Source organism: Chinchilla lanigera, unplaced genomic scaffold, assembly GCF_000276665.1.
Source record: "Chinchilla lanigera isolate Chin_1 unplaced genomic scaffold, ChiLan1.0 scaffold00007, whole genome shotgun sequence".
NCBI classification, from domain to species: domain Eukaryota; kingdom Metazoa; phylum Chordata; class Mammalia; order Rodentia; family Chinchillidae; genus Chinchilla; species Chinchilla lanigera.
Genome location: NW_004955408.1, coordinates 9,908,864 through 9,922,468, shown reverse-complemented (window position 1 = coordinate 9,922,468; position 13,605 = coordinate 9,908,864). Strand labels below are relative to the sequence as shown.

The window sequence follows — 13,605 nt, the reverse complement described above, 5'->3', positions numbered from 1 at the left end:
GTTCATGATCACATTGCAAATCATCTTTTATGCTTTTAAATGTTTATAATTATTTTCTATTCTATAAGTGATAATTCCAATACCTAAAAATCTCAAAGGTTTAAGATTTTAGTTTTTTGGTTTGGTGTGGTTTGGTTTGGTTTGGTTTGGTTAGGGGTGTATGTGTGTGGTGTGTGTGTGTGTGTGTGTGTGTGTTTTGGTTTGGTTTTGGTTTGTTTCTTTTTAATATCTCTAGTGTCTTGTTTTCTTTGTATTTTTGTCATCTTTGATTATGGGATCTTTGTATCTTCATCTGGAAAGTTCCCATCAGCCTAAGCAGCACATGTTTCCCCTGTCCTTTCCAGAAGGGCTTGTGATAGCTTTTTTTCATGAAATCAAAGAAAGCTACCATCCTAGGGCCAATCTGTCCTATTCTAGTCCCTGAATTCATGTACAACTCTTGGGTTCAGTTTCTTTCTTCTAGCTTACAACTGGCCAGCACTCCCACATTGGTTTCAGTTTAATGTTTCTTTTCAATTTTTCAAACGGCAATATTTGGATATATGGAGGGTTCCAATTTTTCCATACTTATTCCAGGCCTAGAAATGCATCAAAATCTAGATTCACCTATGATCTAGGATGCTTTGTAGCACATGACTGTTTTTGGTAGCCTGCCAAGTAAAAGCATAAAGTGGTTATGTTTTGTTGTAAGCGTTCAGCTGATAATAAACAGGGTTATGTAAAACTGTCCACTCTTCTATCCAGGGTAGCCCTAGGATGGCATGTGGGAAACATCGTTTTACTCCCCTATTGTGATATAATGCAAACAACATATTTGGTCTCTGCTCCAGTACTTGAGATAGACTTCCTAAAGTCCTGTAGGCAGGGATACTATAAGAATCTTTTGTTTTAGCATCTGATCTTTGAGCCTGAGTCCTTACACAGAGCTCCTAAGACCTTCATAAAAGGTGCTGGGCACAGCTCCAGAGTCCCTTGGAATTTCCCAGGTGATGAAAACATCTGTTGTTGTAATGAGGCAATCCTTGTTGGACTCCTGGATCAGCTCAGCAAGGGTGATGGCTTCCAGGCAAATCAACAACCTGACAGAGGCTGAAGTGTGAATCCCATACCTACTTCCCACGAGAGGAGAGGGGCTAAAACTCAATGGCCAATGACGCATTCAGCAATTTCTACGTCATAGAGCTTCTATCAAAACCCAAAAGGACTGAGAACTTCTGCACTGCTGAACACACAGAGGTGCCCAGAGGTGGCCCCTCATATCTTGACCAATGTGTGTCTTCCATGTAGTTGTCCATCTGTACCCTCTGTAATAATCTTTATTATAAACAGAAAATGTAAGTATGTGTCACCTTAAATTCTTTGAGTCACTGCAGTGATGTAATGGAACCCGAGGAGGCTGTTACGGGAACCCCATTTTACAGCCAGTCAGTTTGAGGGAAACACCAGTCACAACCAGGGACTTTGACTTAGTGTCTGCTGGGAAACAGGGAGGAAGTCTAGTGGGACTGAGCCCTCAGCCTACAGGAGCTGACACTATCTCTGGATAGACAACATCAGAATTAAATTGTAGAACACTCTGCTGGTGTCAGCTGGAAAAGCGTTTGCTGGGGGTGGAGGTGGGGCGCTGAAAATGAGGAGACCAGGGACTAAGTGTTCTGTATTGAGTGTGGCACTACGTGAACATAAAAGAAAGCCCAATTTGGTTTTTTTCCCATCTCAAGTACAGCTGGTCACTTCCTTTTCTGCATTCCTAGTGAATTCATTGTCTCCAGCATATAGTTTACATTTTAATTACACACAATATATTATTATTCTCAATCTGCTCCTCCAGACCATTTTGTAATCACAGCATCAAGCCATACTGTAGGAAATGTCAGTTCTGGCAAGGCCTCCACGAGCTAAGATGGAACACATGGGCCAGTTAATCATGTTGTCTCAACTTCCCTCTTTAAGACTGGCAGGTCCAACTTGAATGCAAAAAGGATTTTCCTCTGAATGGCTTTTGCATCTGACAAAAGAACCACCCAGACCAACGATATTTTTCATTACTATTTTTTATCAGAACTACAAGGGATGATCAAAATGTGCAGTAAATGTTCAAATTTTTTAAAAAATTTATTACAGTAAATGACATGTTGTCATTAATCACACTCAAAATACCTCCCCTCTTAATTTGAACTTATTCCATCACTCTGCCACTTTCTGAAGCAGCTCTGGAACATCCCTTTTTGTCTCTTTATTGGTGATCAAAAGTATGGTGAATGCTGCCTCCAGGTACCATCTAACAGAAAGGCGACTTGTAAAAACATTACCATGCATCCTCATCCACCTTATTCACTAGACTAGCACCATGTGACTTCCAGCTTTCCTCGAGTAAAAATGACCAAGAAAAAGAGCCATTTTGAATAGATTCAGGACATCAAGGCAGCCACCATAGCACACCTAAAGATACACACAAAAGAGAACTTTCAGAACTGCTTCAGAAAGTGGAAAAAATGATGGGATAAGTGTGCTCAAAAGAAGGGGAAGTATTTTGAGGGGCATTAAAGGCAGTGTGTCTTTTACTGTAGTAAGTTTTCTCAAAAGTAAGCATTCACTATTTTCTGATCATATGTCAACGCAAAGAAAATATCCAATATATGTATATTCTCAAAATCCAGATACATGTTTCTATAATATCCTTGTCTGTGATACAAAAACATAAAAACGGCTGGATTTTTGCTATTAAAATATGTGTCACTCAATAAAAATGTATTAATGCAATTAAAAGCATTTGCTACTGAAAGTAATGCCTGGAAACTATATAAGAAGCTTCCGTAAGTCCTGTAGGGAGGGCAGAATTGCCTGGTTTTATTTCACCATGCTGTTTAATTTCACTCTTCTACTTGCATCAAAACAACTGATTTTAAGAAGCTGAAAACCTACACTTTTTTTAGCATAAATAAAATTTGCTACTGACTTCAGTTGGTATGGAAATTCCCAGCTGGTAATTTAAAACTTGTGCCTTTCACAAATTTCACCCAGCACTCAGCCCTCCAGGAAAGATGGAGCTGCCGCCATCTCTGCTATCATTTTCCCAAGAGCCAGACTACCGAGTGCCCTTTCTCGTACATTCCACCATTCAAGGGTTGGTGCCTTCTCCAAGCATATCTTTACTGGGTTTCTTTCTATGCCTCTTTCAAACTCACCAGTGTCAAACTCACATTGCCAGAGAGTTTCACTGAAAAATTCTGTATATTGTGAAGGAAAATCTATGTTGCTGTAATTTAGGAACAGCCATTAATCCCCTTTAGACCTTGCATACAACCCTAGCTGATCCAGGTCAGATGGGGTATTTATTTCATCCTCATCTCACAGCTCCCTATTGGGCTAAAGCAGCTCTTTCCTGGAAACCAGTCTGTTCTCAAGCATTCCTCTGCTTCAAGGCCCCCTTGCTCTGCTGTGGTTCTCAGATCTGAAACTCAAGGGCTCACCTCGAAGCCTTTGTACTGCTCTTCCTCCTGCATGGATAGATACCCAACATCAAATCCAGAAACACACCATCTTGGCCATTCCAAACCTGCTTTGAGTAAGTACAAGCTGTGTCCACATTCCTCAAGGCCAGGAAGCACTGTATCACTGACCCCTCTCCCCACGCAAGGATGAAACATCCTCGACAAGTAACTGTTGGTAGTTTCGTGATGTGAAAAATGCTCATGCTGTAATAAAAGACTGAAGCTTTAAAACTATGAACACATGAGGTATAATTCAGCTCTTAATTCAGTGAGGCCTTCTCTGGCCCCTGTCTTCTAATATTTATGTCTCTTTCTTCAGCACCTCACCCTCAGCACACGAACAGGCTCAGACACACTCGACGAGCGAGGCTAGCTCCAGAGTTTAGGCTCCTCATCATTACGCTTTACCTTGGCTAGGAGATCTTGATACAGCCACATGACGGCACTCAGAAAAGGCATGAGGAACCTCAGTACTCCCTGACGTTCACTATCCCCATGAGGAATCATTTCAACTGGAGGGAAAACACAACTTGTTTTTATTGCGTGCTGTCATGCAGGTGAAAGGGGAAAAACCTGCTCTTGTTTACATGTATCTCTGGGAGTGTAACCAGCACTGCAAAATGGAATCTTAAAACTTACTTATTTTTTTCCCTTTAGAGAGAAAGTGCTTCTCAAAAGTTTCTCAGGTCTAGAGAAATGGCTATCCCACCTCTCCTCAGCCCAGAGGAATGGGCAGAATACACAGATGCTGACGCAAGGAGGTCAAGGGCAATTTCATTCCCTTAGTCAAGGGGATCCTGATCCAAGAAGGGGTGAAAGCCTGAACATGTCTATTATTCCACTGTATTCCCTCCCCAACCAATCCTTACAGTAAAAAACCCCAACACATCCACATAGGATGAGGTGCTGATTTGAGGCAAACAGCTCCCTCTCTTTCCTTGGACCTAGCTTTCAATCAATCCTTTTTCCTTTTCACCAAAATAAATGGCCTCCTCTGGTTTGGTCAGCATCAAGAAAAGATCCCGTGCCTATGGACTTGAGTGGCTGCTAATGGGTTGCAGAGCACACTGGCAATATTACTGTACCAGGAAAGGGGGAGTTGAGGTGTGGAGTAAGGGATGAAAGAATATGTACTTTTCCATATTGTACTATTTGGCTTTTTTCTGTACATGTAGGGTTAAATAAATTGAAAATCACCGTTTCAAAACAATTCCACCCAAATCCCAGTATCATCAGTGTTCTCAAAAGAGTACTCTGTACATCAAGCATGGCAAAGTTGGGCTCTGCACTTAGTCCTTGTGCCAATGCCTTTAAACAAAAGAGGAATGTCCTCTGGATTGTGGAAAGGAGAGTGGCCCAGAGAGAGACAGATTTAAAGATAAAGGACCCCCAAGGCTGTGTCGATGCTGCTTCTATCCCACAGGATCTTTTCTCTCATTGTTTGAACAAAAAAGTCTATAGAGGCCCATAGCAAAGCCACAGGGACCTCACCTCCACCCCTGGCTCTCCAATTTCATACACTGAATATTGGTCCCAAGTGCAGCAATGTTAAAAGGTGATACCTTTGAGTCATAAGCACTCTGCTTTCATGAACGAATTAATCCACTCATAGACTAATGGACTGTAGACAGAACTTCTCTGGCTTGTTTACTGTGTGTCTCCGTGTGATAATTTAGCAAGAGGTCCCTCACCAGATGCTGACCAGATGCTGTCCCCATTCTCTTGGACTTCTAGTCTCCAGAACAGTGAGCCAAATAGACATCTATTCTTTATAAACTACCCTATGCATGGTACTCAGTTTTAGCAACAGAAAATGGACTAAGACAAACACCTACTCCCAAATCCACATATCAAATATTAACTCTGTCTCTTAAGTCACATAAAAGAAAAAATTATGCATAAGAGCAGTGAAAGTCAAGGCTGGTCAGGACAAAGGGTAGGTGTAAGCAGTCAGTGACAACAAGCCAGTGTCAAACTGAAGCTAAGTAACAGCCCAGCATCCACAACCAAGGATGTGGCCACTCACTGGCTATGAGCCGTATCATGAGCCTGGACTTGACCACCAGCTGTGCCAACAGATTGCAGTGACGACGTCTGGAACAAGGAAAAGTGGCTTTCTACCCTGAGCCTCACTTTCTTTAGTTACACAAAAGTCTACAGCATCAGATTAGGAAGGGGTTTTGTGGGTGTGGGTGTGATAAATTGGATCTTAAATGTCCCCCAAAGGCCCATGTTCCCAGCCCATGGTGTTAGGCAGTAGCAGAATCTTTCAGAGATGAGTCCTACTCAGAGGAAGTTAAGTATGCAGGAGTACACCCTAGAGAGACTATTGGGACCAATCTCTTCCTTTCCTGCTCCAGCCATGAGGAAAGCATCTTTGGTCTACCATGCACTCCCCGCCAGGACATTCTGTCTCACCACAGACTCCATAAAACAATGGAGTCAACTGATCATGGTCTACAACCAAGAGCCCAAATCAATTTTCCTCTCTTTAAATTGATTTTCCCCTGTATTTTTATCACAGTGACAGAAAGTTGACTAACACAGTGGATTACAAGCCACACGTGTCATACAACCATTATGTGGGTCACAGCAGATCTTTAGAAAATAAATTACAATAGAATAGAAAATATCAGAGCATACCATCCATCATAGTGGTAAGTACTGGTTTTGAAAGTTTTGTTCTCATTGCATGGGTGAATATGTCCTGTCTCTGTGTGAATATGTGCATAGCAGGTAACAGGATAAAGCAGAATAATACCAGCAAATAACCCACATCAGGGGTTTTTAAACTTTAATTTAGGCTGAATGGGCATATACTAAATAACAATGCAAACTATGCTTCATAATGTACATTACAACCATTCAAAAACCACAGGAGAAAATATTCTCTAAGCTCCTTTTAAACTCAGAGCTTTTAAGTGAACTGGAGAGAGTATTACTTAGTGAAACAGGAAAGTAGGCAAAGTCTGTATTCAAACCCTTCCTCTGCCATTTACAGTCATGAAGACTGGGTGCAAATTGAGCTTCCTAAGCTTCAGTTCCATTTACATTCACAAATTATCTCATGCAGAGAGTTGGATGTCTTAGACAAGAAGAAAGGAAAGAGACAACATCACTGCCCCTCCTGCCCATCTATCTTTCCCATTACTTTCCTATTCAGACTATTGCTTTGTTTCATTCTGCCTAATTCTCCCCTCGCTACTTTTTTCATCTCTGTGGTGATGTCTTAACGTGACTACCTATAACTGCGATGCTGGATAACTGCGTATATGAGATGACAAAAATACCTGTGCAGACTTTAGAGCTGCATTAATTCATAGTAGGCATTCAATAAATGACAGAAGTACTAGTAGGTGGTGGTGGTGACACTGCTCGAAGTAATTCCCAATGCCTATTAAAAGTCCTTGGTGAGCTATTTGGTCTAGACAGCTATGACATCCTACTCAGGAAACTGCATTTCAATACAAAAGTAGAGGAAACCATAAGCCTTAAGGAGTTAGACTTCATTGGGGAATTTTTTGGAACCCAACAGGACTGGGGAGGCAGCGGTATTTTCTCATGGGGGGAGGACAGAGAAGTGCTTGTCAGTAACACACAACCCTTGGATGTCAAATCAAAAGCAGCGCCTTAGCTCAGGCATGTGAGGGCAGAGACCCAAGGAGAATTATTAGCTATGCCTTCTTTCCTTGAATAATCACAGTTTTGTTACTTTGGGCAGGTTTGGCAAGCCTTTTGGGATGCAGGGAACGTGCTAGGCTGGCTATTTCTGAGCCGTGTCAGCACTGATTATAATGTTTCCAAAGGGTCATCCACAGTATATCGCACCAGTGATCTGCATCGTGCTGTCTCCATAATATCGACACCGTGTGATAACGATCCGTGCGTCAACAATGCCCCAGTACACTGCACACCGTCTGTGTCTGAGGATGTATTCAGGCTGATTCATTTAGTCTTACTCCAAAGTAGCCCAGAGGTGCAGAGGGTCCCAAAGTGACTGCTTCCTAGCCCCACAAAAAAAGTGTTAAGGAAGCGAGGGCACCATCATATCCATGATTTTGTCAAAGACCTGTGGCCAGGGTTTGGCGATCAACATCTACACATCTCTATCCCTGAAAATAACACACACACATACACACACACACACACACACACACAAACACCATAAGAAGATCCTTGTCAAGCCGTGTTTCCTGGTTTGTAACGTAGACTGCGAGTCCCAGAAGCCTGTAAAGCCTCGTTAACATCAGACCTGCCAGGATGCTTCCCCTCAACTTCCACATTTCGAGTTTGCCTCCGTTAGCAAATCTTTTCAAAAGGGCTTCACTCTTGTTCAGTATGAGTTCTATCTTGGAATTCTGCAGGGGGCAGGCTGTGTACAGGAGGGAGGCTCCTGAGCATGTCTTCAAAGCCATCAGGCAGCTCACCACAGAAGTGTTAATCACTTTCAGTTGTGTATTAAGATTCCTGGGCTGGCGGCCAAGAACGACTGGCTCTCACATGGACTCTGGCACTACCGTGCTGGGTGACCTCAGGCAACTCCCTCTCCTTCTCTGAACTTCAGTTTCCTCCGCTCTCCTTTAAACTGCTAGGATTTGATTATTTCTAACATTGGTTCTTACTCCAGAAGCCTATTAATTTCTAAAACTTAGGAGCTGAGAAACAGAAGTGTCTTTCTGGGCAACTAATTAAACACACAGATAAAATCGCATTAAATTATAAATCAGAATGTCCTTTCTAATTACATCTTAGGCAACATCAGAATGGAACTTGCCCAACACTACCAATGCAGTTAATCAACAACTATTGATAGCACTACACTGCTGTTCTATGTGGACAACCAGTGGCTCCAGGGACACATTACATCTCACGGCTTTCAATTTTAAGCTTTGGATGGTTTCTCCTCCTAGGAATAAAGGACAAGGGCCACTTTTTCTGGGCCACACAGAATGAGCTCAGAGTTTCATTCAGTCACTCAAAAAAGTGCTTGTGGGCTTTCTATATGTCAGGTACTGTCCTGGTGCTACAAACACAACTTCCAATAGCACCAGGTGTATCAGCTTAGATAGAGATTTGGGGACAGACAGCAAAGTACACAACACAACAGTGAGGATGGGAAGAGTTGAAAAGGTCAGACTTGAGCTCTAGATTCTGACTTTTAGAATACATGTGGCCCCTTCCAAGTTGTGTAATCTCTGTGATGTCAGTTTTATCCATGGTGAAGGGAGTATAGCACATGGCAAACGTTTAACAGGAAGTTGTAACACCACTGGCTGAAGGTGCATCTGACACTAAACTGAGCACTTCAATCACCCAGGAAGGTAAAGCTTTACAGCACATATGGGAAATTCCTCATTGCCTTCAACTTACAAATGAAACAACAGACACTTGGAGAAATTAAATAACCAGAAATTAAATAACTGAGGGTAGACGAGCAAGCAAGCTGAGGGTGGGCTTTGAGCCCTAGATGCCCGCACTTTGTGCCCAAGTCACCACCACAAACTGTTTCTTTTCATTTTTTTCACTTTTCCACTCCCAGCCTTGCCAAATAGAAAATGGTTTCAACACTGCAGTGATAAAAAAAAATCCAGCATATTAAAGATGCAGACATTGTAAATATAAATTATTCCTTGGTTTGCATTCTATTCACAAGTGACTACAGTTACTTAAAATACATGTATCAGACAGTTGCTTATAAAAGCTACCTAAGGCTCAATTACCATCCTTGAATAAGAGGTCAGGGTTAAAAGCAACAGATTCAAAAGATAAATTTGGATCTGAAAAGGGAAAGATGACAAAACATTTTGTCGAACTAGATGTCTGGCACCTTTGGCCACTTTTCAATGAAATAGAACGAAAAAGATGTTGAGGTCACTGAGAAAACAATTTAAGTGGGCCAGAAAGGGACAGAGCGTGTGTGATGGCTCCCTTTTACCTGCAGAAGGAGGCAATGATCTGTGCCGAAAGTCAAAAGCATAATAATGAAGGGGTCTTTCTTACAACACAGCTAGATTTCACTAAATTGGACCACAGCGTGACACCTTTTTTGACACATTGGCTTGGCTCGCAGTGTCATTTTGTGTGGGATATTAGGACACACACCAGAAGATGCGCTGGGGGAACATTTGATGTTTTCTAACTCTTTCTCAACTCAACACAAGGGGCAAAGAAAGTCCAATAAACATCAGTGCTTCAGCTGCGCTTCTCAAAGCTTGCCTTTGGGGGGACCAGCTTGTTTCCTCACCGTAGACACAAGCAGTGGGGGCGGAAACACACTGCGCCTAGTACTTTTCATGTGTTTATTTTGCTGGAAGCAGAGGGGCTTGCAGTCCTTCTCTTGAAGCTCTCTGAAAGGAACAGAGTGTCAGAATCCAAGAGCTGTGGAATACCTGGGACAAATGGCAACATGCAGATGTAGCTTGAGGCGTAGACTAACAAGACAGATTTCTGGGCTCTCTGGCCTAATATTTCAGTAACCCTCTAGCACGGCCCAGGAATTTATGTTTTGAGTAAGAGGCTTATGATCTTGATGAAAAGTCAGATATGGTAACTCCTGGTAGAAGGCTGGACCTAGACTCCACAAATCAGGAGTCACATCCTACTTCCAGCATTTACTAGCTGTAGGGCTTCTGGCAAATCATTTCTGTGTCTTCAACCACTTCTCATTTTTCTCAATTGGTAAAACAGGGAAGGAGTGCTTGGGAAGATCCCTAAGAATGCTTTGAGTCCAGCAGTGTCAATGGGAGATGTCAGGGTTAGGATCCAGCGTGGTACATAATGAGGGTCTCAGCCTCAGGGATCAAACTTGCACTCCACTGTCAGGGCAGATACTTTCTAGTTGCTGGACCACAGAAAACTGATGTAGTTCTCTAGGACAAGTTATATAATTTCTGTACATCTTGTTCTCCTCAATTATGAATTGCAGATGACAGCAACAGTATCTATGACATAACTTTTATGAGCATTAAGTGAGCTAGTACTATATCAAGAATACCCAGGACAATGCCCTGCTGAGTGCCTAGTATCTGTTACTTGGGAACACCCTTGACAAGGTCAACGGGAGGAGCGTTCTGCTTTCCCCTGGAGCTACTGTGATTAATGAGGTTCATGGAAAGGGAACCCTGCCTAAGCAGCTTCCTTGGACTGGTCCTTTTTTCAAGAGAAATTCACAAGAAACGAGGTTTTCTGGGGAGGACAGGGTGCAGGAGACAGGTATTAAACTACATCTCTTGGGAGGAAATTCAGGAACAAAGTAGAGAAGAGTGTAACACCACCTCTATCAAGTTAATCAAAGTGTAGTTCAGGGACAACTTGCTTTACAATCAACAGGGACACTCATAAAAGTGGGACATTCCTATCCCTCAGGGCCCAGACTCCCAGGGGAGTGGATCCAGGAATTTGCACTTCTCAGAAACTACCTAGGAGATCCTTTTACAAACAGGAGTTAGAGGATCACTGGCGAATATGGTTAGGGGAATAACAATATGCCCTAATTCTCTAGTCCTGTGTTTACTCAGAAAAAAAAAAAAAATAGCAAAGCCAAATGCATTTGTACATCTGTGCATTTCCTAAGAATCCAAACTTCTGATATTCTTGTCATTTCTAATGCAGCTGCATCTCAAGCAGGTGTCCGATTTCTGCATAATTCATACCTCCCCAGAGAAAGCAGCACCAACCAAAGGCTGGCTACTTAAGGATGTGGACTCTGTTGACTTCCTTACAATGGCAGCATGACTTATAAAAATTAAATACAGAGAGCGAGTACCTCCCCGCTTCTCCGGCCCTCTCCCCTCCCTGAGGTTCTGGCAGCCTCCCTGACTGCTCCACCCTTCCCCATCCCATTCCTGTTGAAGCTCCCCTTTTCTCTCTTGTCTCTGGCTTTTTATCCAGAGTTCATGTTCCTTCCTTCTTTCTCTACCTCCTCCTCCTCCTCCACCTCCCCTACCCTCTCTCTCTTTTTCCCCCTGCCCATTTTGCTTCTTCTTCTGGCTTTGCCTTCCTGTTTGTCTGCTTCTCCTTCTCCCTCCCTGCCATACATCCACACATAACACCCCACTTCCCATTCATCCCTTTGACAGCTCCCCTCCGGATACACAGCCTCCTGGGCACAGTGCTGGCAGGACACCAGCCCCATGCTAAATCAGCCAGTACATGCTACAAGTCAAGGCTAACAAATTATCAGCAATTCTAGCAATCCACTGCCAGAGGCGCTGAGTGCTATGAAAAGGGTCCTCCTCCTCGGAGGGAAACTAAACCTGGGCTGAAAGGACGCAGCAGTAATTACACACTAGAGGCAGCAAGGCCAAACAGCTGCAGAACCAACCGAGGAGGGGCTGCTCTGAAAGGGAAGTTGCCGGGCTAAGAGCAAATGTCAAAGGGACTTTGGCATTCAGGAGTGTCCATCACTTTATTCCAGAGCACAAACATCTCACTGAGTGGTGGGCACTCAGCGGCAGGGTGGCACCAAGTGTGTGTTGGGAAAGCTTTAGGTTTCCCAGATCCCCATGGATCCGAAAGCCAATCAACCTCAAAATACAAAGTCTTAGTAAAAACTGAGCGGAATGCAGGCTCCAATCTACCCTCCTCTCTCCCCCACCCCACACCTCCCTCTGCTCTTCCACATCCCAAACATCCACCTCTAAGTATCTCCGCTGTGAACACTGACAACGTCTCCCAAGCAGGTTTCACTGCCCCTAACCTACAAATGGGCAGACTTGGGAAGATCCTACTCTACTTCCGGCTTCCCGGCCCAAAGCACTTCGCTCTTGGCACACCTTGAAGGACAGTGAGTTTCACAAGAAACTTTCAATGCGCAGATGCGCTCTCTCTCAATCCGTCTTCCAGAGTGGAAAGAGAATTTTTTCTTCTGTCTACACCCTCCCACCTAGCTCTCAAACTCTGCCTGTGCTAACTCTCACCCACCCTGGTGTCTGGTCTCTGGATAGAAGTCCAGAAGGAAGATAAATAAGAACAAGCCCAGCACGGCTTGGCGTACTCCTGACAGGCCACCTCCCATCGCTGGAGTACTGAGGGGCAAAGCTGAGGTTTGGCTCCCTGCCCAGCCCGGGCAGCTAGAACACCCGCTGCTGGGGAACGCGGGAGGGAAGGCTGAGGCTCAAGTCCAAGAACCAGCCAAGTCCATGTCGCCCAGCTGAATGGTCCCTCAGTTGCCTGCAAGTTGAAACCTCAGTCAGGCACACAATGAGGCCGCTGTTTCCCCACAGGAGGCACTGGGACGCCTCACACACCCGAATAGGGCCGGCCCAGAGCAGAGAGACCATTTCCTTGCCCGCGGTATTAGATGCACCCCTAGAAGTGACAGAAGCAGCCCTGCCCAGGGAAGGGAATGAGTCCCCCCTCCCTGCGCCCAGCCACAGCAGCCCGTGCAAGCCACCTGTTGGACTCTGTTTGACTGCCCTATATAGGTCGGTCCCAAACCTGCAGCAAGGAGCGGCACCCCTGGTGAGCGATCCATCAAGAACAGATAAACCGCACTTACTCCGCATCTCCCCCGAGCTACCCCTTCCAACCCCTGCCCCCACCCCCCCAACTTCATATTCCAGCAGTCTTTTCTCTTTATGAAGGGCGCTCAGCCTCTCCTCTGAGCTGACCACAATCTCCGAGCGCGCCCCGGAGGCTGCGGATCTCCAAGCGCTTACGCCGGGTGCCGGCTTAACGCGCGGGCGGCGGTGAAGCCCCAAAGGGCACGCTGATGGAGAACAGTCAGCGACCAGTTCCAGCGAGCCCCATTGCCCCCTTTCTCCCTGGGAAGCGGGAAGGGGGCTCCCTCCCTGGTTTTAGAGATGCAGGCGATCGGGGAACACGGCGAAGTCGATCTGGTCGTAGAACCAATGTTCCCTTCCACTGCCGATCCCAGGATAGGTGCGAGAGAGCCAACTTTCCGGAGTCCCCCGCCATCCCCACAACCGGCTAGCTGCGGGGACAGGACGCCGCTAAGCGCGGGGTACTCACCCGCGTCCGGAGGCTGTCTCCGCAGCGAAGCCGAGCAGACCCGGGCGCGCAGGGTCCGCGGAACGCCTCTGTGTCTCCCTCCTCTCCGGGCCACGCGGCGAAGGCTACGCGCTCCCAGCGGGGCAGCGGGGGGCAGCGG

General features: G+C 45.0%; 1 protein-coding gene across 1 annotated transcript in view; it reads right to left on the bottom strand.

Annotated features, from left to right (window-relative positions):
- LOC106147411 (atherin-like) overlaps nt 1–13,605 on the bottom strand; it is a gene marked incomplete at its 5' end in the record, with an annotated part of 80,332 nt that extends 66,727 nt beyond the window's left edge. Inside the window, 1 exon segment of the mRNA XM_013508750.1 lies at nt 13,467–13,605. Coding sequence (XP_013364204.1) covers nt 13,467–13,605 — 139 coding nt within the window.